The following is a 21,774-nucleotide window of genomic DNA, read 5'->3' as shown; positions in this document are numbered from 1 at the left end:
CTAACGATCTGGTCAACTAAGTACTGTCACAAGGACTTCTAACTCAGTGTCATATTTCTGAGCTTGGTCAAGGTACCTTTACATCTGATTCTGATGCAGGAACAACCAATTACTATTCTCCATCTATTGTATCGAATTGGCAGAAGCAGTAGTCAATGTTTATAATGTGCTTTTATGATCTTACCTATATGTTGTCAGAATCCGTTGAATTTGCTTTGTCTATGAGCTAAAAGTGTGATTCTAATAATGCCTCACCATGCAATGTGGGATTCATCCTTCCTCACTGAATAATGATATAACTAATAACTGATAATGATAATGACCATATTTAAACTTGTCCAGGTACTTTACTTTATTTATTAGAACACAATCGCTCATGGGGATCAAACCCAACATCCATTTATAAATCAACAATCACGTTCCGTTGCCCATTGTGACGTGATGTCAGTCTTCGTTCACTGACGTCTTCCTCGGCAACAGAACAAGGTCCTTCAGTTCAGGCGTCAGGGACTTGAGCTCGCTGCGGATCACCTGGGCCTCCTCGTCCTTCTCGGCACTGTCGTCCTCATCCTCTACCATCTCCTGCTTCTTCCCGCCGCCCTGGCCCAGGGCCACCAGCTGTTTCACCACCAGGCTCTGATAGCGAGACAGCAGCTGGTGCTGTTCCTGAAACACACGGAGACACACGTTTCAGTGCTGGAACTCGACAACCTTGGAAACGCAATCATTCCACCCGCCACATGGTGGCGATATCTTGCCTTTTCTGATAACTGGTCAGTTATGTTTACATTACAATCAAATGGGGCAGGGCTATAGACAAAATCAAATAGCACAATATTGTTTTTACCTTGGTATCGATATTATATTATATTGTGACGAACATAAAACAACCTTGCAATGCATTGTGAGCTTGTACAATGTTTTGCCTGTTTTCGCCGGCAATATATCTCATATGATATTGATATATCTCTCCAATCCATGATTTATTCAAGCACCATACAGCATTATGTGAGGTTTTTAAATCTATAGATGTCCAGTTCATACATTTCCAGTTCGCATTATATCATACACATACTGTACAGTGTACACCATTTGGTGCATACTTTCAAACCATGATGTATACATTTTTTGTACGACTCTAGTCACTCTAATGATGTTGAGATAATGCGTGTCTAACATCATTGCAGGGTATAGGCTCTTGCCGTCAGCCGATTCCTCTTTTGACATCCCCCCACTTTCTACTATGTTGACTGGTGGTTGTTGAATGCTTTCTTGTGGTCACGTGGTTCTGCTGAGAAGAACCGCGTTTCAATTCAAAGTTAAACCCACCTGATTACACACAGCTAGGGTTGGGATGTGGAAACGGTTTATTCTGCTATACAATTGCTATACTGGCGGTTCTCAAACATCTAACTACCATAACTCTGAATGAGAGAGAGAGAGAGAGAACTGTTGTTGTCAAACCATGTTGTAACCCATCTTAGCTACTAATCCATTTATGTATTCAGAGTGATTAGGTTCATGGCAGTAGTACCGGTGGTATGCGTCCGGTGAGTGTGCCGATGACTTGAGGCACACAGCGTCCTGGTGCATGGAGCATGCAGTTGGTGCTGGCCTGGAGGAGCAGAACGCTGGTCAGGTGGAGAGCCAGGGCCGGGTCTTCTGTCTCTTTTAACTGCTCCGTCAGCGCTTGGCGGTGCACAAACAAGGCCTGTCTGAAGACGGTACACATGAACATTGTTGTCAAAATCTGTGAAGGGCCCCTCTTTAAAAAACGTTTTTTATAAAGAGAGCACCGTTTAAAGTTTTAAATTGTAGAACCAAGCATCTCTATGTTACTACAAACAGTGATTTGCTGGGGCCATTAATGGAATAACCAATAGCCAATGATTATGTATGATATACTGTATGGCAATGTGAACAGGCATGTATTGATGACAACATTGTCTGTTAGAACAGCATCTTGTATTTATGCTGAACAGTAGCTTATATAGTACATAACATAATTATATATTACCTGTCCCTTTTCTTGTCTCCCTTCTTCAGCATGAAGCCACACACATCAGCTGAAGTTTCAACGTTGGTTAAAAAGTCTTCAATAATCTGTGAAGGTAAATAAATAAATACATTAAAAAAAAAAAAAGTGGCCCAGGCCGTAGCGTAACGGTCTGGGCACCGGACTGGTAATCCAGTCGCAGTGTGCCGCGGGTTCGACTCCCGGACCCGACACGGCCTTTACTGCATGTCATTCCCCCATCTCTCTCCCGTTTCCTGTCAGCCTACTGTCTGTCCCTTCAAAAATCAATAAAAGGCGTAAGCCGCAAAAAAATATCTTTAAAAAAAAAAAAAAAAAAAAAAAAGTGAAAGAAATAGACCATCTGATGACAGAAATCAACTTACTTTTCCATTCAGGCAGTTGTGCAGCTTCATAAGAGGTCCTTTGGTTTCGTCTGGTAGCTTTCCCAATATCTTCACTCTAGCCTTAAAGGACGACAGATGGGGAATTCAATGAGACTTACAATCAGAGCATGTGAGCCGAGCGTGAACGGGAGGAGTGCAAACTCTAGAGCGAGGACCGCATTCCGCTCCGAGCAGCCCAAAATAGGGATGACAGGGTTATTAAACCCATTAATACATTTTTGCTTTTGCTTTAAAAACTATAGCAGATCTACAAGCTCACAGCGCGTCACTTTGTGTCGCTCTGCAAGCTTGTACATCTTCTATTTTTGAATATTATTTAGAAAAATCTTGAAAGTGTGAGAAGAACAGCTGATTTAGAAGGTCTTAATTCATGTATGGGCCTCTGGGGGACAAACTGACCTCACTGGTGATGGAGCTGGAACTCTCCACTGACATCATCAGCTCAGCAGCCAGGAAGTTGACCAGGATGTTGGTGACATCGGTGCACACGGTTTTCAGAACGTGCTTGGCGATAAGGACCTGGGTTTCATCTGCCAGATCAAAGTGGATCAGGTTAAATCAGTGGTTACTAATACTTTAGGTACAATTTAGAGGTGCTTGTACTTTAGTTGAGTATTTCCATTTTTCAATACTTCTATTCCACAACATCTCAGAACCACTACAATTACTTGACACTAGTTACTACTTACTTTGCATTAGTATTACAAACATGAACCAGTTGAGCCCTATAAGTTATTTGAAAATAGCCTACAAGCTCACAATGTGCAATTTACAATTTAGCCATTTAGCAGACGCTCTTAATCCAGAGCGACTTACATTAAGCAAGAACAAAAAAGCATGGCAATACATCACATAGTAGTAGCTTTCATGAAACATGCGTAAGCTAAGAACGTAATCTCTCTAATGAAACTATACTATACTATACTATAAAGTGCTATGACTACATACAATGCAATTCTAGTGCTGTCTACATCACATGCTATAAGTCTGTATAAAATGCCTACAAGTCTACAAAAAGTGCTATCTAAGGGGCACATGCGCCACATGTGCCAAAAAACTGTTTGCATGTGTTGTAAATGCATTATAGCTACATTCATAATAGCTCAGTGGTGAACCGGTGTTCAACAGCGGTGACCTATGTGTCCACACCAGTGGCAGGCAGATGCTAATGCTTACTGCACCTGAGAAGAACTTGGTGCCTTTTTCAAAGAGGCGGATGTTGTTGTAGAGGCTGGTGATCTCCTCCTGGAGGTCTTTCATGCTTTTCTTCTTGTTGGCTCCTGATGGAGAGCTGGTGGAGGACATGAACACTGACCGCACCACCTCCTGGTAAGCTTTGGTTAAAGGCCTGTGGTGGAAGACATGCTTCCATGTTAGAAGGTGGTTTGGGAAACAAATGTCTTGCCATCTTTCTATTGTACTTTTCGTAAATATAAGGACTACTGTCGGGTGGTAAAATAAAGAATTTAAATACTTAATCATAAAGGTTGTTTAAAGTTTTTTAAGAAAGAAAGAAAGAAAGAAAGTGAAGGAGAGGTGGAGTCAAATAGTATTATGTATATGTATTTTATTTATTCCAGCAATCTATATTACCTTACTAAATGTTCCGCCAGCTCAGAAAGAATTTCTTCAGGGGAGTCACTCAGTCGCTCTTCTAAGATGCCCACTATTTCCTCCAAGGTCATAAAAAGGACTTCAGTCTGTTTACCACGATCTAGGGAAAGAGTAAGGCTAAACTAATTGGTCTCAAGGGAGCTACATTTACCTTCAGACTTACACAAAACAGTTAAATAACCCAGAGAGGGATCTTTAACCAACCAGCAATTAAGCTCTTGTTAAATCAGAGGGTTTAGGCCTCGACTATACGCATACGGATACTTTTCTAAACAGAGAGAATTAAACAAGAACTTTCCACATGAACTTGATGATCTCCGTATAGTCGTATACACATAAACGCAAAAACAGAGTATTCCCCATCAGCAGCAGATCAGTGTTAAATTCTGTGTTAAATTCGGCACAGGATGTCAAAACAGATGTGTGACATGATGCATATTTGATATGAATCGAAATCTTGTCAAAAAAAATAAAAAAATTAAACTTGTTTAGTAGTGCATACAGTGAATTTAAGCCCCATTATAGCAACCCCATTGTGGGCATGTCATAATAATAGCCAAACGTTCAGCGAAAATAACGCACATTGCAATGTGCTGTGAGCTTGTAAATTGTCTATTATTCACTGAAGAGATTTAGAAGAGGGCCAAGTACAAATAACTAGGACCTCCATGTCCACAATGTACTGGTTTAAGTACACTGTGGCCATAATAAGCAACCATACTTTGTTGGGCAGGTCCGGTTTCTTCGTCGCTGTCTTCATCCCTCCTCCCTCCCTTCTTCTTGGTTTTGCGTATCCGGAACTCTCTGGCGTTGCCTCCCCCGCCAGCTTTCACACTGCCACTACCCTCTGGGAACCAGGAAGACAACGTAGTGCATGAAGGATGGAAACTATCAACACAATGATGGTTCATCTTGGATGCAAGTAACATCGTTCTGATCTACATACTGTAAAGAAATTACACAGCAGTACTGTGTACAATACATAGGTAACTAACGTATCTATAGTGTCTATTTGGTTGTTTAATGTTTAAGAAAAATGTTCTAATATTCACACATAACCACTTTGAAACTGGCATTGCCCATTTTGGAAATATAGCAACTTTAACTATGCGTCATACGACAAAGTATATTGGGTTTAAATAGTAATAAATCTAATACTATGCCATGTGACTGAGAATATGCGTGCGTTTCTGTACTTCTGCCCTAAAAAGGTTTTTAGCTAACCTGTTGTCTTCTTCCTGCGCTCTGCCTCTTTCTTTTCCTTTCTAGAAGGACCAGTGACTTCTGTCATCATGGATGTTCGCTTCAGATCTTCTTCAGTTACCAGAAACACTGGGTTATTCTTGACTTCCTGAAACAGCACAGCGCTAAATCATTACCGACATGGCTATTTCAGTGGATAATCATTAGGTAAATAAAGCTAAATATATTCTTGCAAGGCAGCCACCTACAATATTGCACACAACATGATTGTAGGCCTGTCTGTATAGTGTACTGTATGTAACAGAGGTGTTGTAAAGTGCGACATCTAGTGGTTGAATGTTGTCTAGCGCTTCTTTAGCTACTTTTAATGTAGCAGGTCTAGTAATTGAAGTGATTGCCAGACATTCGCCTAAAATAGTCAATCTACAGGCTCACAATGCTGGTGCGAGCTGGTAGATTAGTACATATGTCTGGGGATCCCCGGTCAACAAATGATTTTAAGTTTAAGTTGTTAAATGTCACCTGTAATCCATATTGAAAAGGAAAGCCGTACCATTTGCGCTTTAAGCTGCATGGCCTCATCAAACAGAGAAAGGCAGTTGTTGATGAACTTCTCGCTGACGACCACCGTGTCTGCCAGCACCCTGGCAGAGGACTGCACACTGGTGTTCCTCATGGCCTGGTTGATCAGCATCACGCCATCCTCCACTGACAGACAGCTCGGCAAAATTGGCTAAGTCGGGGAGAGAGAAAAGCAGCACCAAATGAGTTAGTGCAGTGCAACCTTTTTCATACCAAGGTCATTTGAGCCACAGACCACCATTTGATGAGATTTAGTCTCTCAGACATATATATTTTTTCTTTGGATACGATTTTGTCCATAATTCCATGCACAGGCAAACATTAGTCAAAATAACAATTCTTCTACATTCTCCAATTGTGTAGATGTCTTGTAAATTAAGTAATGCAGATGCTTATCAATTGGACCCCCTCGAAACGAGATGCTACAGTACATCTCAAGGGGTTATTCCTATTAAAGAATTTCAATCAACAACTATTTAACCAAATGAAACCAAATGGACCAGCATGGATCCATTTGGTTTCATTTTAGGCTCTCAAGAGTTAAAGATCTATAAGGGTCAATTTGGTTCGCCAAGGACCACTGGTTGAGAACCACTGAGTTAGTGTCTGAGAATGTAAAGAATGTCTATTCAGAATGAAGACTATGTCTGATTTGTAACCTTCTTCATATTATTTATGTATTGTTTTAATGTTAACGACACAAACACTAGCATCCCCGTTGTGGACATGTCATAAATAGACAAATATTCTGTGAAAATAGTAGAGCTCACAAAATGTCAGCTTGTAGAAAATGGAGTAGAGGGCAAAAAAGGAGATGACCATGTACAACCATGGACAACCCTGAGGGATCCCCAGTCAACAATGTATATACTGTAGTGTAGGTGTAGGGTTTAAGCTCTGCACACGTACACAGGCACACAGGCTCACCGACCCTCTTATAGATGGCTAGCCCCTTGCAGTGCCATACCGTTAAAAGCAATTTGTGTAAAACGTTCATTTAAGAGTAGAAGAGCGGTATATAAGCACCTGGATATCAGCCCACGTGGCTGAGTTGACTGCTTCCTCCACCGAGGCCTCCACCTGGTCTACCAAGGCCTGGCCCACACAGGCGGCTCGCAGGAACAACAGCTTGCTGGATTTGTAGCGCTTCTTAATGTAGCCTGCTGGGTCAGGGATCCCCAACCGGACCAATGCGTCAAACTCTGCATGGAATCACCAAGAAGAGTTAGGTGGATTTCCAATAGATCACACCACATTGCCATGCAACACGCTGAGCTTGTAGATATGCTATTTTCAAAATGTATACCGTCACTCACAGGCATAATTAACATTGATGATTTTATTGTGTATTGTCATTAAGTAAACAAAATCCAATAAAAAATCCAATGCCCATACATGTAATATTGAAAGCATATTAAATAAATGAAGTACCCAGATATCCGTTCTGCTTAAGGAAGGAGTCCACCCATGCATTCTGTGTTTTGGAGTAAATGTCAGGAATGTACACAGCCTTGTCCTGGCGGCCTCCAACCACTGCACCTTTAAGACGTCCAGTGTTCACCAGCTCCTCCAAGACAGCTGGCAAAAGCACAGAAGCAGCGTTATTACACACAGCCAGGGTTGGGATGCGGAAACGGACCAGCTTTATCACACTGTCGGAGCTGGTATGGTATGCAGCTCTGCTATACAATTGCATACAAAGGATCCCAACCGTACCCACAGCAGGCTATGAATAAACTACTGTGTATCATATGCTACGTTGCGACTGAATCAATAATTAAGTCAACAGAATGATAGAACTGCTTACAATATAGAAGATGTTCCTGAAATCCAAACGTTCCAATCATGGTGCTGACAGGTGTTGGCCTTGAGAATACAAGAACAAAAGCAGCAGCAGGGGATTGAGTTTAGAACATAAAAGAAAACAAAGTAAATAATGCTCTAATTATGATTAGGAGATGTTTGGGGGCATACCGAGTGATTGCACTGAAAAGCCCACTGATGCGTGCCTTGTGTCGCGCTACAAACGCTTGTGTAAATATGACACCCCTGTTGTACTGGTCCATTTCCCCCTGGATCAGCTTCCCTGGGCCCATACGTCTTGACAACTCCTACCATATAAAGTAAAAACATACCATTACACATGTTCTCATTTCTCAAGATGATTTCGGCATGAAAAGACACATTCAGTTAAAGTAGTGAGTCTTTTTAGGAAGCCAAGGGGTATCAGTGGAGTATCAAACCGTACTATGATTTAACATAAGATCTGGGTGAATATTTAACCAAAGCTTACTTTCAAAATAGCGATGCACGATATTTACATTTTGTCCAATATCCAATAGCTCAAATCAATCATTAGAATACCAAAATTACAATACACATTTCCAGTAGGGTTTACCATAGAGTCGACCAACTAACTGTGATTCTGGGTGTAGATGCAAAAACAACGGTGCATTCTTATTACCTGATTTATTAGGCCTACTGATGCACAAAAGTTGTAACACTTATTTTTGCATACATATGCTTTTATATGTTCAACGGGTATTCTGAAAGCTTCCCCAGAAAGCACAGATTAAAGCTGCAGCCTTCAATCAAAGAATTACTTTTTAAGATTCCCATTGAAACGTAATTATAAAATGTCGGCAAAATTACTTATACTAAATACTTGTACCAATATTGTCAGGTTCATTTTATTCCATGAGATATATTCCAAGATTATTTATTTCTATTGTGTGAGTTAAGAGTGACTCACCTCTGTCAGAAAATCCCCTGGAAGGTCATAGCTTTTACAGAGATCGGACATATTTATAAAACCGGCCCCTTGTAGTTTGTCATTCACCTCCTCTGCTAAGCTGTCCAGGTAAGTACTACAGTGAACAACATAAGATGAATACTTTCAGTAAAAGTTACAAGGCTATGCAGTATGCAGTGCAACATTTATGATTATAGTCTAATCTGGTATTTATTTAGTTATTACAGAATGGTCAATGATGTCATGTTGTTAACCATGCTGTCCATCACCGATTTATAAAGAGCATCATGACACATTTATTGTATTTATTTGACAATACAGAAAACTATGTATCATGTTATAATATCATGAAACCATTGCATTGTGTGTGGGGTTTCTTTGCGTCACCCTGTCCCTGTTTAGTCCTTCATATACAAATATCTACCTAGTTAAAAAATAATCAAATTATAATAATCACATGTGAGAAGCTCTAATGAATGAATTGCAAAAGCAATAAGATTCCCAAATTTAAAACGTGCATAACATCTTAGTGTTCACAGCTTTGGTTCGATTTGAACCAATATACATTTCTAACATGCATTATGTGTTCATAATGAGAGCAAACATGAACCACCTTATACTTACTTATCTATGAGTTGGCCCAACACAAGGCGGACACCTCTTTCAGATTTTGCTATGTCGTTTGCTCTATTTTCAACATGGACCAAATCCACGTTGATACTCTGTAGAGGGAAGGATGATGACATGGTTTATGGGAGGTTTTACTTTTAGTCAAGACATTACAGTGTAAGAATAGTACGGTATACATCTGTTTTTAGCATGTGATTGCATAATGTGAAAACTGCTGCTCTCAGATTTTGATTTGCAAAAAGGCCTTCAACAGCAATACAGCATGTTAACTAGTCTAAGAAAATAGTCTTCTTGAACGCACCTGCTGGAGATCGACGATGTTGACACGCCCTGCGAAAACAGAAAGTCTTATTATTCTTTTTCTCTAGGTTTTCAAAAATGCTTTCATGTCCCAGGCACACCAATGGACAAAGGTACACCTGTATTCACAGAAAGAATAGCTGATGAGCGCATCGCAACGGGTTGTGAGCTTGTAGATTGGCTATTATTTGACTGTGACGACTGGCCCTAGGGCATAGTCAATAACGAGTCTGACCTGGCATCTGTCTACATAACATGCCATCAAAATTACATTTTAGCCTTTGCATAAGCCTGTAAGGTCGTCAAGGCTAGGGTAATTGCTACAGTAACGAGCTCCGTATTCTGAAGAGGTGAGTCTTCAGACTGTCTTGATCCAAGGCTACAGATGGCAGGAACATTATGGTACTGATATACAGGTTGAACTGACCTCCATGGATGTACAGCTCATCTCTGATATCCCTGTTGATCTGGGCTGGGGTGATGTACTCTTTCCCATCAAGTGTGTGTACCACATCCAGTTTCTTGTCCTGGACCAACTTTGCAATGATTTCAATGCAGTTCCTCTCAGACAACCTGTTGGAATTGTTCAAATGCATAAAGTGTTATTACTAATACTGACACTGCAATAGCTGAATAGACGCGAGTGAACATAATCATTGCTGTTGGAATAGAAACCTCGTATCTCCATATTTCAACTTTTTATGTTTTTTCATAAATGGCCTACTAGAAGTAGTGAAAATAGCCACTCGCAAACGTGTCGCGATGCATTATGACTTGTAGATTCTCTATTTCAAAATTTGTGTGGTTCTCAAACTTTTTTATTTTAAAGGACCCTATAACTTTGAGTGTACAAATGGAATCAAATAGTGTACTATTTGGTGCATTTCTTTTTTTTTGGGGGGGGGGGGGGGGGGATTTGGTATATACGTTTTTTTTACTATTAAAAACGGCCATAACCGTCATCACAAATGTGATGTAGGGTGCGTTCGGAAATGCGCCCTGAACGCACTGGTGTGCTCTCTTGTCGTTCGTTTATTCAGTGCACTCAGTGCGTTGCCGTTCGAAAATCCAGTGCGCTGCGCACCGGGTGTGCCGAGTGCACGCACTGAGCAACCCTACCCTGAGGGTAGGGTTGCTCAGTGTGAATGGTGTGTTGTAACTGGTCGTTCGTAAATAAGGCACACTGAACGCACTCTGTGACGTCACCGCCCACCACACTCAACAAACTGACCACATTCCCGGTGCGCATAGCCGAACGCGCCCGAGATCGGCACATTTGGGCACATTTGGGGCGCGTTCGGAAATAGCGCACTCGAGCGCACTGTGCAATGCAAACTAATAGGCGAGTGCGCTCCCGGTGCGCATTTCCGAACGTCAAGTGGCTATAGCCGTTTTTACCCCAAGGGGTGTTTTTTGTGCAAAACTAATGCTTGGAATGAATTCAGAATCACGAAAAACCCTAGTTTGACATGTCACATGCATGCTACTTAATGACATTTAGAAAAAATTGCCTTATAGGTTGTTAATGGCCACATGTATATAACCCCCTATAAAAGAAATTGCTCAATAATGACAGTAGGTCAGCAGGTGGATTCATGAATGTATGTGTAACATAGACAATATTTTAGGCCAATAAAAAATATATATATACCAAATTTCCCACTTTGAACAAAAGTTACTAGTCTGGCTACCAGACTATGACTATGATATGGTGCATAGAGTTATAAAGGAGGTATGGTGTAGCAGAGTGTTTCCACATAAGCCAACTATATCAGCACTATTTGTTCGACCAGAACAGCTAGAGCCTTCATTAGTAATCATTGGTAACACCTGGGAAGGAAGGAAGAGGCTATAAGTTTTCGTCCAATATGGCTGCTCGTGCTTGCCTCCAACAGAGCACTTCTAAACCGGCTTAGAGTATATATTATACTCTAAGTTTAAGTTACAACCCAAACAAGAACATTTAGAAAAATTATCACCTCCTGTACTGTACAGAGTCAGTGTTAGTCAGTTAGATTAAATTAACAAAAAATTAACACTGCAGAAAGTAACGGTGGATTTTTATGAAACAAAATTGGCAGATACAAAGAGGATAATCCAAGCTTTCTCTGCAGCTGCAATGTTGGTGAGTTGAGTTTAACATATTTTGTTTGATTGAATGTGCGGTCAAGAGTTGGTATTGCAATCGCAACTGCCAGACATATAAAAATAGCAGCGTTTCTTGCGGCAACACGTCCGACAGCAACGAAATGGCATATGTCAGACTGAAGTGTGGAAGGATGTAGTACACACTGTACTACAGTACTCTGGGGTCGTATGGCAGTATAGCATGGCCAGGCTCTGGGCATGGCGGTGTCGCTCGCTGATTTACAAGCGAACATATTGTTTCGGATTTATATTATTGCTTGCTTTTATAGTTTTATTCGTGTCTGACTCAGTTAATCCTGAACACGTTAGCGTTAGCCCACACACATAATGTGTGTATGTGGTTGTTTTTGCATTACCTCTGCACAGTGTCAGTGAACTGTGCTCTCTGGAAGTCTGCAGCAAGGCGTCGGATCTCTTCCCACGCATCTGCCATGATTATTGGACGCTTATCAGTTGTTTAAAACGGTGTTTGATAATGATTCAAACGACATTCGTATGAATGAAACTCGTGATTTTCTAACGAGACCCAACCGCACTGTGGCCAGACTGTGGCTAAGGCTAACACACGTCAACATTCAGTGACGTAGTACGGAAAGGCGTGAGGTTCAGTTATGGCATCAATTCGTTTCACAGGTTGCAAACTCGCAGATCCGGTTTGGTTCTACAGCGGATACGGAAACTGTATTCAGTAGGCGGGCTCTAGAAACCCTCAGACTAGAGTATGTAGAAACGGTTACAAGATAACTCACCCCTTTTACCCTTTTTGGTGAGTTGTCCGGACTCACCAAAAAGTGCAGACAACTCACCAAAAAGTGCAGACAACTCACCAAAAAGTGCAGACAACTCACCCTGGGGTGTCTGGACTTTCGGGGTGAGACTTTTGGAGCTCTTTTATATACTTTACTGAATATTTCACCAGAATACTTTACTGAATATTTCACAAGAATATAACACAAGAGTAAAATGTACGGTCAAATGTAATGTATTTTATTTAAATATAGAAACAACAGTTTTTACAAAAAATATAGAAAAAAGGTAAACATACGTTTTTTTCAAAAAACATCAGTTTAGAAACAACAGTTTTTACAAAAAATATAGAAAAAAGGTAAACGTAAGTTTTTTCAAAAAACATCAGTTTGTACAAAAGATATAGAAAAAAGTTGTCATATACTGTACAAAAACACTGTTTCAGTGAAAAAGTTGAAAGTGAAAAAGTTGTCATAGCTGCAGTGTGCTGTCCCCCCTAATAAGGGTCCATTTGGTTAAACGCCCTAGCTGCATCGGGACCACCTGGAAGTAACCACCCTCAAGGACCACTGCATGGTGGACTGGCTTAGCTAATTAGCTACTTAGGCCTACCATTAAAGGAGTTGATGGAATTGCGTGTAATTTCACTTTGATGTAGCAGCAAATAGTTAATTAGATCAGTGGTTCCCAAACTGTTTCATACCAATCCATAGGCAGCAAAGCAAAATCGTGAATGAGACCTCATTTATGTATCATTTATAACTCCTAGATAAAAATGAGCACCAGTCGAGACCAAAGTGTAGTTTCTCATCCTTCTCAATTATGACTCCTGAGAAATAGACACTGTTTAGTCTCACAGTGAGAACAAATTGAGTTGATTGGTGAGTTCTCAAAATTGTCTTACATTTCTCTTTTAAAAGGTCTCAGCTCAGTCTCTGTGATCACTTTTTGAGTTCTCAAAATTGTCTTACTGGATTCTCTTTTTTAGAGTCTCAGCAGCAGAAGTCTCAGAAGTGTCTCAATATGATATCAACAATTTTGACGCACTACCTCAGTTATGTCTCAGTGAGAGATATACCTGGGTCACATTGGTCAGTCTCACAGTGATCCCTATGTGAGTTCTCCAAATTTTCTTAAAGGCGTCTCACTTGTATAATCTCAGTACAAGCTCTCGAATGAGTGTCAAATGATACCATGTATCAGTTTATCGCAGACCAATCCAATGCCTATTTAAGAATGTTAAAAGCAATCAATTCAGGCAAATGTATCAGCTATACTTTATTTCAACCGTAGGTCGCAGATTACTATGAAAACCTGCAAAACCTGTCAGTAAGTCCGTCAACCCGTCATGCCACCGTAAACGGTGCATTTATATAGCGCCTTTATCCAAGGCGATTTACATAGTTTGTGCATTACATTCACCCATTCACACACTAATTGCGGCGGAAGTCATGCAAGGCACCAACCAGCACATCAGGAGCATTTTGGGGTTCAGTGTCTTGCCCAAGGACACTTCGATATGTAGACGGGAGGAGCCGGGATTCGAACCGCCAACCCATGGACCATTGGATGACCTGCTCTACCTCCTGAGCCACAGTCACCCCACCATATATGGTTGTCAGTCTGTCACGCCTCGTGACACGCTCCATATATGGTCATCTCCATATATGAAGATCACAACACTGACCTCATGAAACCCCAGGCTAGGTGTCCACCCGTCCGACAGCAACGAAATGGCATATGTCAGACTGGAGTGTGGAAGGAAGTGATGTAGTAGCCTACACACTGTACTACAGTACTCTGGGGTCGTATGGCATGGCCAGGCTCTGGGCATGGAGGTGTCGCTCTCTGATTTACAAGCGAACAACTTAGCATTAGCCGACACATCTGTGTGTATGTGGTTGTTTTTGCATTACCTCTGCACAGTGTCGGTGAACTCTGCTCTCTGGAAGTCTGCAGAAAGGTGTCGGATCTCTTCCCCTGCAGCTGCCATGATTATTGAAAGCTTATCAGTTGTTTAAAACGGTGTTTGATTCAAACGACACTCGTATGAATGAAACTCGTGATTTTATAACGAGAGACCAACCGCACTGTGTCCATAGACACTAGACAGACTGTGGCAGTACGGAAAGGAGTGAGGCATCAATTCGCTTCACAGGTTGCAGTCTGGCAGATCCTTTCATAAATTATATACTCTAGTGCAGATCCGGTTTGGTTCTACAGCGGATGCGGACACTGTGTTCAGTAGGTGGGCTCTAGAAACCAGGCTGCTGATGGGGTCCACCGGTCCAGTCTTCACATGATTCATTGAGCTTATTCATTGAAATGTTTATTCCTGTAATGTTATATTTTCATCTAGGCTACATCATGCAATGAATGACATGTAATTGCGATTAAAATTTTGAAAGTGATAAAGTTACAATCTCTGACTGTGAAGACTGAAGACTTCAGTCTTCACAGTCAGAGATTGTAACTCAGTGAAGAGTAAGCTGTGAAGCCATGTAATGCATTCTTGTAGTGCATGTTGTAGTGCACCTAAGTGTACTCTAGGGGGAAGTAGACTACAAGCCATGAATTTACTTTCAGGCAACTCAACAGATGTCATAACAGTTCATAATACCAATACCAACACAGTTGAGGATTCCTCAACTGTGTTTTTCCTCAATGAGGAATATCTTTGGTTGAGGACAGATTCATAATCCGTAAAGGCCCATGATAAGGTAACTTTAATTAAAATACTACCGGAGGACACTCTCTAATAGAGTAGGCTGTTCAAGGATGAACTAATGCGTGATAGAGACCTAGCTGTCTCTCAAAGAGGTTGAAGAAAAGCTCTGTCTAAAACAGTACTGAGGAAATGATTGGAAAATGATAGTTGTTGGAATTCCGTCTCTATACACTCTGAAATAACAGAAGAATAACTGAATTAGAACACAATCTACCACCACTTTTCAAGAAACCCACAATCCGAAACTGGCCAATTCCCCAAGGCTAGCGTTTACAATCGTGAGAAATGTAGAATTATTAAAACCTTTTGAATATTATTATGGTTCCCTCCATTATCATTTCTCTGTTATATATTATGTTTCTACAAACCACTTGCTTTCAATGGCAAACAGCACATTTCTCACCCCCAAATTAATATTTTTCCAGGGATCCCCATACAAGATGTGTAGTATAGGGTTAAAATGATTAACTGATTTCAAAGCTATATTTACTAATTTTGCCCTCCCCTCAAGGACCCCCTCAAGGAACTGAACCCTGGGGGTCCTGGACCCCACTTTAAGAGCCACTGCAGTAGGTTATGGATGGTTTACAGCTGGTGTGAGAGGGATATATGTGGGATACACTACATGTAATAGCAAAGTGGAACACAGGACTGTACTCTGTGTGATGCATTGAATCCAGGACCAACTTGGTTTTGAAAGTTACATCATTTGTTAAAAGCAGGGGTGTGGGCTATGAGGCTACAATAATACTTCCCACTGTGGGAGCTCTTTAACGGAATTACCCAAATACAGTCAAGTGTGTCGGTCCTAGGGTGACCTGCTAATTATTAACTGTCCCCTTGCAGTCCCGCTGTATAGCTAATAGAAGCCTGCTTGAACAGAAGTCTCAGGTATAATGAAGAGAAGAACCTAATTCAGGAACTTGTCCAATCAATGAATTCATTAGTACTGTAAACGCAAAAGTGTGTGTGTGTGTGTGTGTGTGTGTGTGTGTGTGTGTGTGTGTGTGTGTGTGTGTGTGTGTGTGTGTGTGTGTGTGTGTGTGTGTGTGTGTGTGTGTGTGTGTGTGTGTGTGTGTGTGTGTGTGTGTGTGTGTGTGTGTGTGTGTGTGTGTGTGTGTGTGTGTGTTGCGCAGTCAACTAGATGGAACGGCAGTACCTCTGTGTGTGTGTACCGTGAGTTTGTGAAAATAATGTGGAAAGCTATTCCTGGAATTAAGACATAATTGAACTGGTGCATTGCATGATTTGCATCTAACGTCAAAGCACTTCAATATCTCTTATCCTCCTTAAAACATTATGGTGAAATGAGTATTTTGCATTGTTTTGTTTGACGATGGATTAAGAGAATTTAATGCATTTTTATTTACACTTTAACTTCCTCTAATTTAGTTTTATTCAAATGTAGTCAGCTTCCCTTATCAGATTAGAGTTTGGACAAACCAACATGTGATGGGATGGGAATCTTCTGTGATGTCATTCAGAGGGATCAAATAATGCTTTATAATATGAACTGAGGTTTATACTGTATTTCCAATATGATAGTGGTGAATAAAGTCCTTACAGCTTCGAGGATGCAGGATTTTATTTAAGAAAAATACTTCAAACTCCAAAAAGTAAATATTTTTGGAGTTTGAAGTATTTGTTTTAGTTATTTTGAGTTATTGACACATAAAAACAGACATAACAGACACCACTGGTGATACAATGAATGATGGGGGTTTCAAAATCAGAGACATATAGATTTCCCCCATCCCCTCCAGCAAATCGAACCCTGATCCGGTGTATAATACTGTAGTACAGACCTGCCATAAAGCACGTTCTTTGCAATGATCCTCAACCAAATAGAAGTTCAAAGCTGCACTGTGCCAAAACAATAGTTGTGGCTAAGAGATCAAGTACATCAGGGCTCTTTGAAAGCTTTGATTTTAAGACACATTTTTGATTAGCTGCTTTGCACTAAAGAAGGGGGAAAAAGTTCTCCCTGTGTAATTCTAAACTTCAAAGCACAGCGTCCCTTGCAGAATTTAGGTCATGTTTCCACAGTGAATAAGCATTGTGAGGCTGCCTCTTTGAATTGTAATCAAGTTCAGGTCCATAAGTAAACACTTTTGTCTAAGCTGCAACAAACAGTGTTCTCCTGCAACTTCAAACGACTGAGCTTGAGATAGTTTGTGATATTCTTGAAAAGATAAAAATAAAAACCTTTTGAAGATGTTGTTGAACAAGCAGCAACGCTTTCTAATATTTAGTCCTCTTTGTTATCTTAAATGCATTTAAAAAAAAGCTTGCATACATTTTCTAATCCAAAGTTCAACGCTATCCAAAGCAGAACTGTAAAGCATGCTTAATATGATGTAAGCTGTCTCCCACCTTCTCTTGCCTTTTAAGTAGAACACATTTTCTGGAGTAACTGAGCTTGAGAATCAGCTATTCTTGGCATGGAACATGGTCATACGACTAACCATAAATCAGGCTAAACAGACACGTTCTTCAGTCTGTCTGCCACCTTCCAGTGAAGTTGACACATCTGTTCTGATCTTTCCTGTGATTACTTGAGGCAGAAGTGGGCGATGGTAGTTCAATGACAATTGAAGTGATGGTTGGCAGAAGCAGCGCGTAGGGGGATACTTGTATTCAGGTCAAACATTTTAATCCTACTACATGAACAAACGTACAAAGGAATTGCACTCATCTTTTTGGGCTGAAGAATTTGCAGAAACAAACTGTTGCATTGTTGTTTTGTCATAAAGCTGCAGAAATATGCTTTTGAGGGATTTTTCTATTGTTTCCACGAAAGATTCAACTTTGTCCCATGATGAATTCACCCCGGTTTGACATTCTGTTCAGAATACACTTGTGGGAAATGTTTTGGAAGCCTAGGGCTAGTCAGATCAGAGGTAAAACAAGGCTTTAGAGGGCAATCTGCCCTGGGCTAAGAGCAGTGATCCAAATGCAAAGGTCACTGCATTATACAATAAGTTCAAAGTTTTCAAGTTCAAGACTTTATGCTTCCAAAAGTTAAATCTGGTTTGCAGCAAGACATAAAAATGCAACAGATGTTCACCATTGAAAACGTAACGGAGTACACGGACCACATAGAAGAAACATTAAATAGATTCTTAGCTGTTTGTTATGAAATATATTTACACAGTATGTCGTTTTAATTAGACAATGTTTCAATCTGCTCAGCATATCTGCCAAAGTTAAAGTGGCTCGTGCCAAGAGAGTGAATTAAAGAAAGAATGACAGAGAGACAACAGAGAATAACTAGTAGCTGGCCAAGTGCAGACCATAGTTGGTTAGATTATGTGCATATATATACTATATTGCCAACTGTAATAATGAGGGTGCAGCAGCAAAGACGACAAGGCCACACAAGCTCAAATAATTAAAACAAAACAAAACAAACATACCTCTGCTGGTGTTCACTGCTTTTGAAAAAGGATTAGAAACAAAACATATCATTCATTTAAAGGGGAAATTTAAAGAAACTGTTAAAATCAAAACTATCTGATTCTGATATCCAGCATAAATAAAAACATGTGGGCTCACAAGCTACAGGTTTTCTTTTTGTGGCTTTCGCCTTTATTTTATATTTTTATGGAGGGACAGACAGTAGGCTGACAGGAAATGGGGAGAGAGATGGGGGAGTGACATGCCGTAAAGGCCGTCTGGATCGGGAGTCGAATGCCAGACTGGATTACCAGCCAAGGTGCCTGGACCGCTGAGCCACGGCCCAGGCACAAGCTACAGGTTCTTGTTTGCAGATGCTATGTTTTGAAAGTATTGAGCTCTGCTCATAAAAGTAGTTTGACAAGAGTTATTGATCATCAAAAAATCCGGACATCAATTTGAAGATATTTAAAATCCTGCAAACTGAAACGATAGATTTTCACGTTTTGCTACATTAATTTAAATCCTTAAACCCAACACTGTTGTGCAGGCTATTTTTCATTGCATGATCTGTTATCATAACCTTGTGTACGTTCTCTTTCATTTTAGTACTACAGTAGTACAGTGTGTTTAAGCTTTTATGGAAGGGAGGGGATAGGAAAGGAAAGTTTCTGTGTGGAGTTTGCATGTTCTCCCCCCCGTGTCCCCTAGGGTAGGTACCCTCACAAAAAACATGGAGTAATCCTGGTCACTAAACTGCCTCCCCCTGGCCAGCCGGGGCTCCTGATGGAGGGGAAAGGAACTGGTTGGAATAACGTGTTCCTTCCACGCGCTACGTCCAAACCAGGGAAACTCCCCCCTGTCAGGTGTAAAGGAGCAACTTCGACACTGACTCAGGCATGAAGGAAGCATGAGTTCAAGTCCGTTGCTCTCCCCTTGTCCCCCATATATGGGGACTAGGTTGGTGGAGGGTGTGTAGAGCCCAGGATCACATTAGATGATTGACACAGGGGTGAAAAATGGGTTACAAAATCGTGGGATAAAAAAAAATATATAAAAAAAAAATTGATTACCGTACTTTTACTTGTAGCAGAGTATTTCTACATTGCAGTATTGATACTTTTACTTGAGTAACAAAATGTGAATACTTTATCCACCATTGTGCACGTCACTGTGTAATTAAGGAATGCATATACAGGGACATAATGGTTTGGGCGTTATACATCTCTGGTCCTTGCACTCGTCACTACTGTACTGTTACTGTACCTGTAATGTTGCTGATGCAACTACGATGCAATTATGAGACCGCGTTGCAACAGCTGCATCTTTTAATACGCTGTGAATAAGCGTGTCAGCTATGTACATGCAGTTCATTGATTTACTGATTTAGTCATTTATTTCCTCTCGGGTGAACTGTCTATCTGTCATATGAGAAAAGTAGGGCATGAACCCACGCAGGGATTGTATTGCCCACAGCGGGACCCTGGGGCCTCTGGTTATCTGTTCCCGGGCTGACAGGAGGAAAAAGCCCCATGGTCTGAGATATCACCCTGCACAAACTCTTTAAACCTCTGGGGGACAGCTTGTGTGACAGTATATAGGCACTGTGACACACACACACACACACACACACACACACACACACACACCACCACGTTTTTATAGGCGCGCAATTAACCACAGGGGCTGCCAAATGAATTCATGAACGTGGGCGGGGGTCATCAATCACACACATGCCATGGTTATACCTGAGGACGACGCAACCTCTCGTGTCTTTGAGCCAACTCCCAAGACTGCATTGTTTATTAGATTCATCCGGACTTTATTCAATTAGGTATTCCCACTGAGAATAACGGTCTATTATTTCCGCGGACACAGACAAGAAGGCGGGGCCATTATATACATATACTGTACATAGGAGTCAAAGACAAACAAGAATGTCTATAAAGTACATTCACCAAAAATCACATTACGGGTCATTAGTAAGAAGAACTCCCAGAAGGCAGGGGTGGAATTAGTAAGAAGACGGACGAAGAACCCAGCCAATGCAAGCTTTCTATGCATGCATATTATGAAGCACTGGCTAATTGGTGACCAGTATAGGTTTTCATAGACGGCAGAGCACAAAGCCACAGTGGTGGAATATATTCAGCCTTTTCCACAGCTCTACTGCCATGTCCTTCATGAACCTCAGCCGAATATGGCACATTTTTACATTTACATTTCAAGCATTCAGCTGACTCTCTCATCCAGAGTGACTTAACAAGTACGGCTGCAGAACAAAGCCTAATGTATACTTTGTTGTATGACTGCACCGGTGAAGGATGAATTAGGCTTTAAGATTCAATTCGATGACCAGCATTGCACGCATGCAATACCAAGCAGCATGAGGGTCAGTGGGTGAAATATTCCTGTGCTCCAAGAATGCTGAAGGCAAGAAATGGGAGAGATTTCTTTTTCTTTTTAGTCTGTAACCAAGAGTCTATAGTATCCAAGGCAATTCATTGAGAACAGGACCTTTTCAGATGCTTCACTGGCCTTCCCCAGCGATGCTGGTACAGCCTGTCTCAGCATGTTATTGTCACTCCTCAGGGTACATCGTGAGAGATTCTCTTGACTGGCCATCTGGATACCAGGAAACATTCTGTCCACGTCCACGACTTTGACAGATATCCGTATTTTCCCCTACCATGGGAAGATGACAGTACATGTTCCTAGCTTAAAATAAGGGATAAGGGCTTTTTTCCCCCTGTGCAGGAGTAAGTTGGGTCTCGTCTCGGCCTGAGAGTTATCTAATATAAGACTTGAATTGAGTTGGGATACTTAAGGTAGACTGTGTGTGTGTGTGTGCTCATTCATAGTCTGGATTTTCGGTGGTGAGGTGACCACCGAACTACAACATGACGTCACAAGCCGCGGTGAAGAGCAAACCATCGTCTCTCTGTTTTTACTCACCACCGCTCAACGTTATTTCAGCTCCGGTGGTCAGCTCACCACCGGAGCGGTGGTCACCTCACCACCGAAAAACCAGACTATGAATAGGCCGTGAGAGTGTGAGAGAGAGACCTGGCACCTCAGCTCACCTCAGCTGATCAGGCCGATATTGGCAGAACGACATCTGAGATTGCTACGGAGTACGGACTCGTAGTCTGTTGATGCTTTCAAGAAAATACTAAATACTTTCCTTTGTAATAATAATAATAACCCAACCCCCCATGTTGTTGTGCTGTACTGTACACGTTTAGATTGGTTT

General features: G+C 41.1%; 1 protein-coding gene across 2 annotated transcripts; it reads right to left on the bottom strand.

Annotated features, from left to right (window-relative positions):
- Positions 1 to 359: 359 nt before the first annotated feature.
- On the bottom strand, positions 360 to 12,169 carry ufl1 (UFM1-specific ligase 1). 2 transcript variants are annotated; one of them, XM_083790415.1, is made up of 19 exons: positions 12,007 to 12,169; positions 9,930 to 10,075; positions 9,504 to 9,532; positions 9,197 to 9,294; positions 8,573 to 8,687; positions 7,795 to 7,931; positions 7,628 to 7,686; positions 7,252 to 7,398; positions 6,847 to 7,022; positions 5,792 to 5,971; positions 5,260 to 5,386; positions 4,757 to 4,882; positions 4,015 to 4,135; positions 3,603 to 3,769; positions 2,821 to 2,951; positions 2,401 to 2,481; positions 2,018 to 2,103; positions 1,535 to 1,715; positions 360 to 666 (listed from the first exon to the last, which is right to left on the bottom strand). In XM_083790415.1, the coding sequence occupies exons 1-19, from the start codon at positions 12,081 to 12,083 to the stop codon at positions 445 to 447; spliced, it is 2,406 nt and encodes an 801-aa protein (XP_083646541.1). In that variant the 5' UTR covers positions 12,084 to 12,169; the 3' UTR covers positions 360 to 444. The 2 variants fall into 2 exon arrangements, with proteins under 2 accessions (XP_083646541.1, XP_083646542.1); XM_083790416.1 differs by lacking the exon at positions 9,504 to 9,532 and having other exon boundaries at positions 9,197 to 9,292; positions 9,899 to 10,075.
- Between the last annotated feature and the right edge of the window lie 9,605 nt (positions 12,170 to 21,774).

Source organism: Protomyctophum parallelum, assembly GCF_964188405.1.
Source record: "Protomyctophum parallelum genome assembly, chromosome: 19".
Lineage (NCBI taxonomy): Eukaryota > Metazoa > Chordata > Actinopteri > Myctophiformes > Myctophidae > Protomyctophum > Protomyctophum parallelum.
The sequence above is the reverse complement of the archived record's forward strand: the minus strand, read 5'-3'. Positions and strand labels throughout refer to the sequence as shown.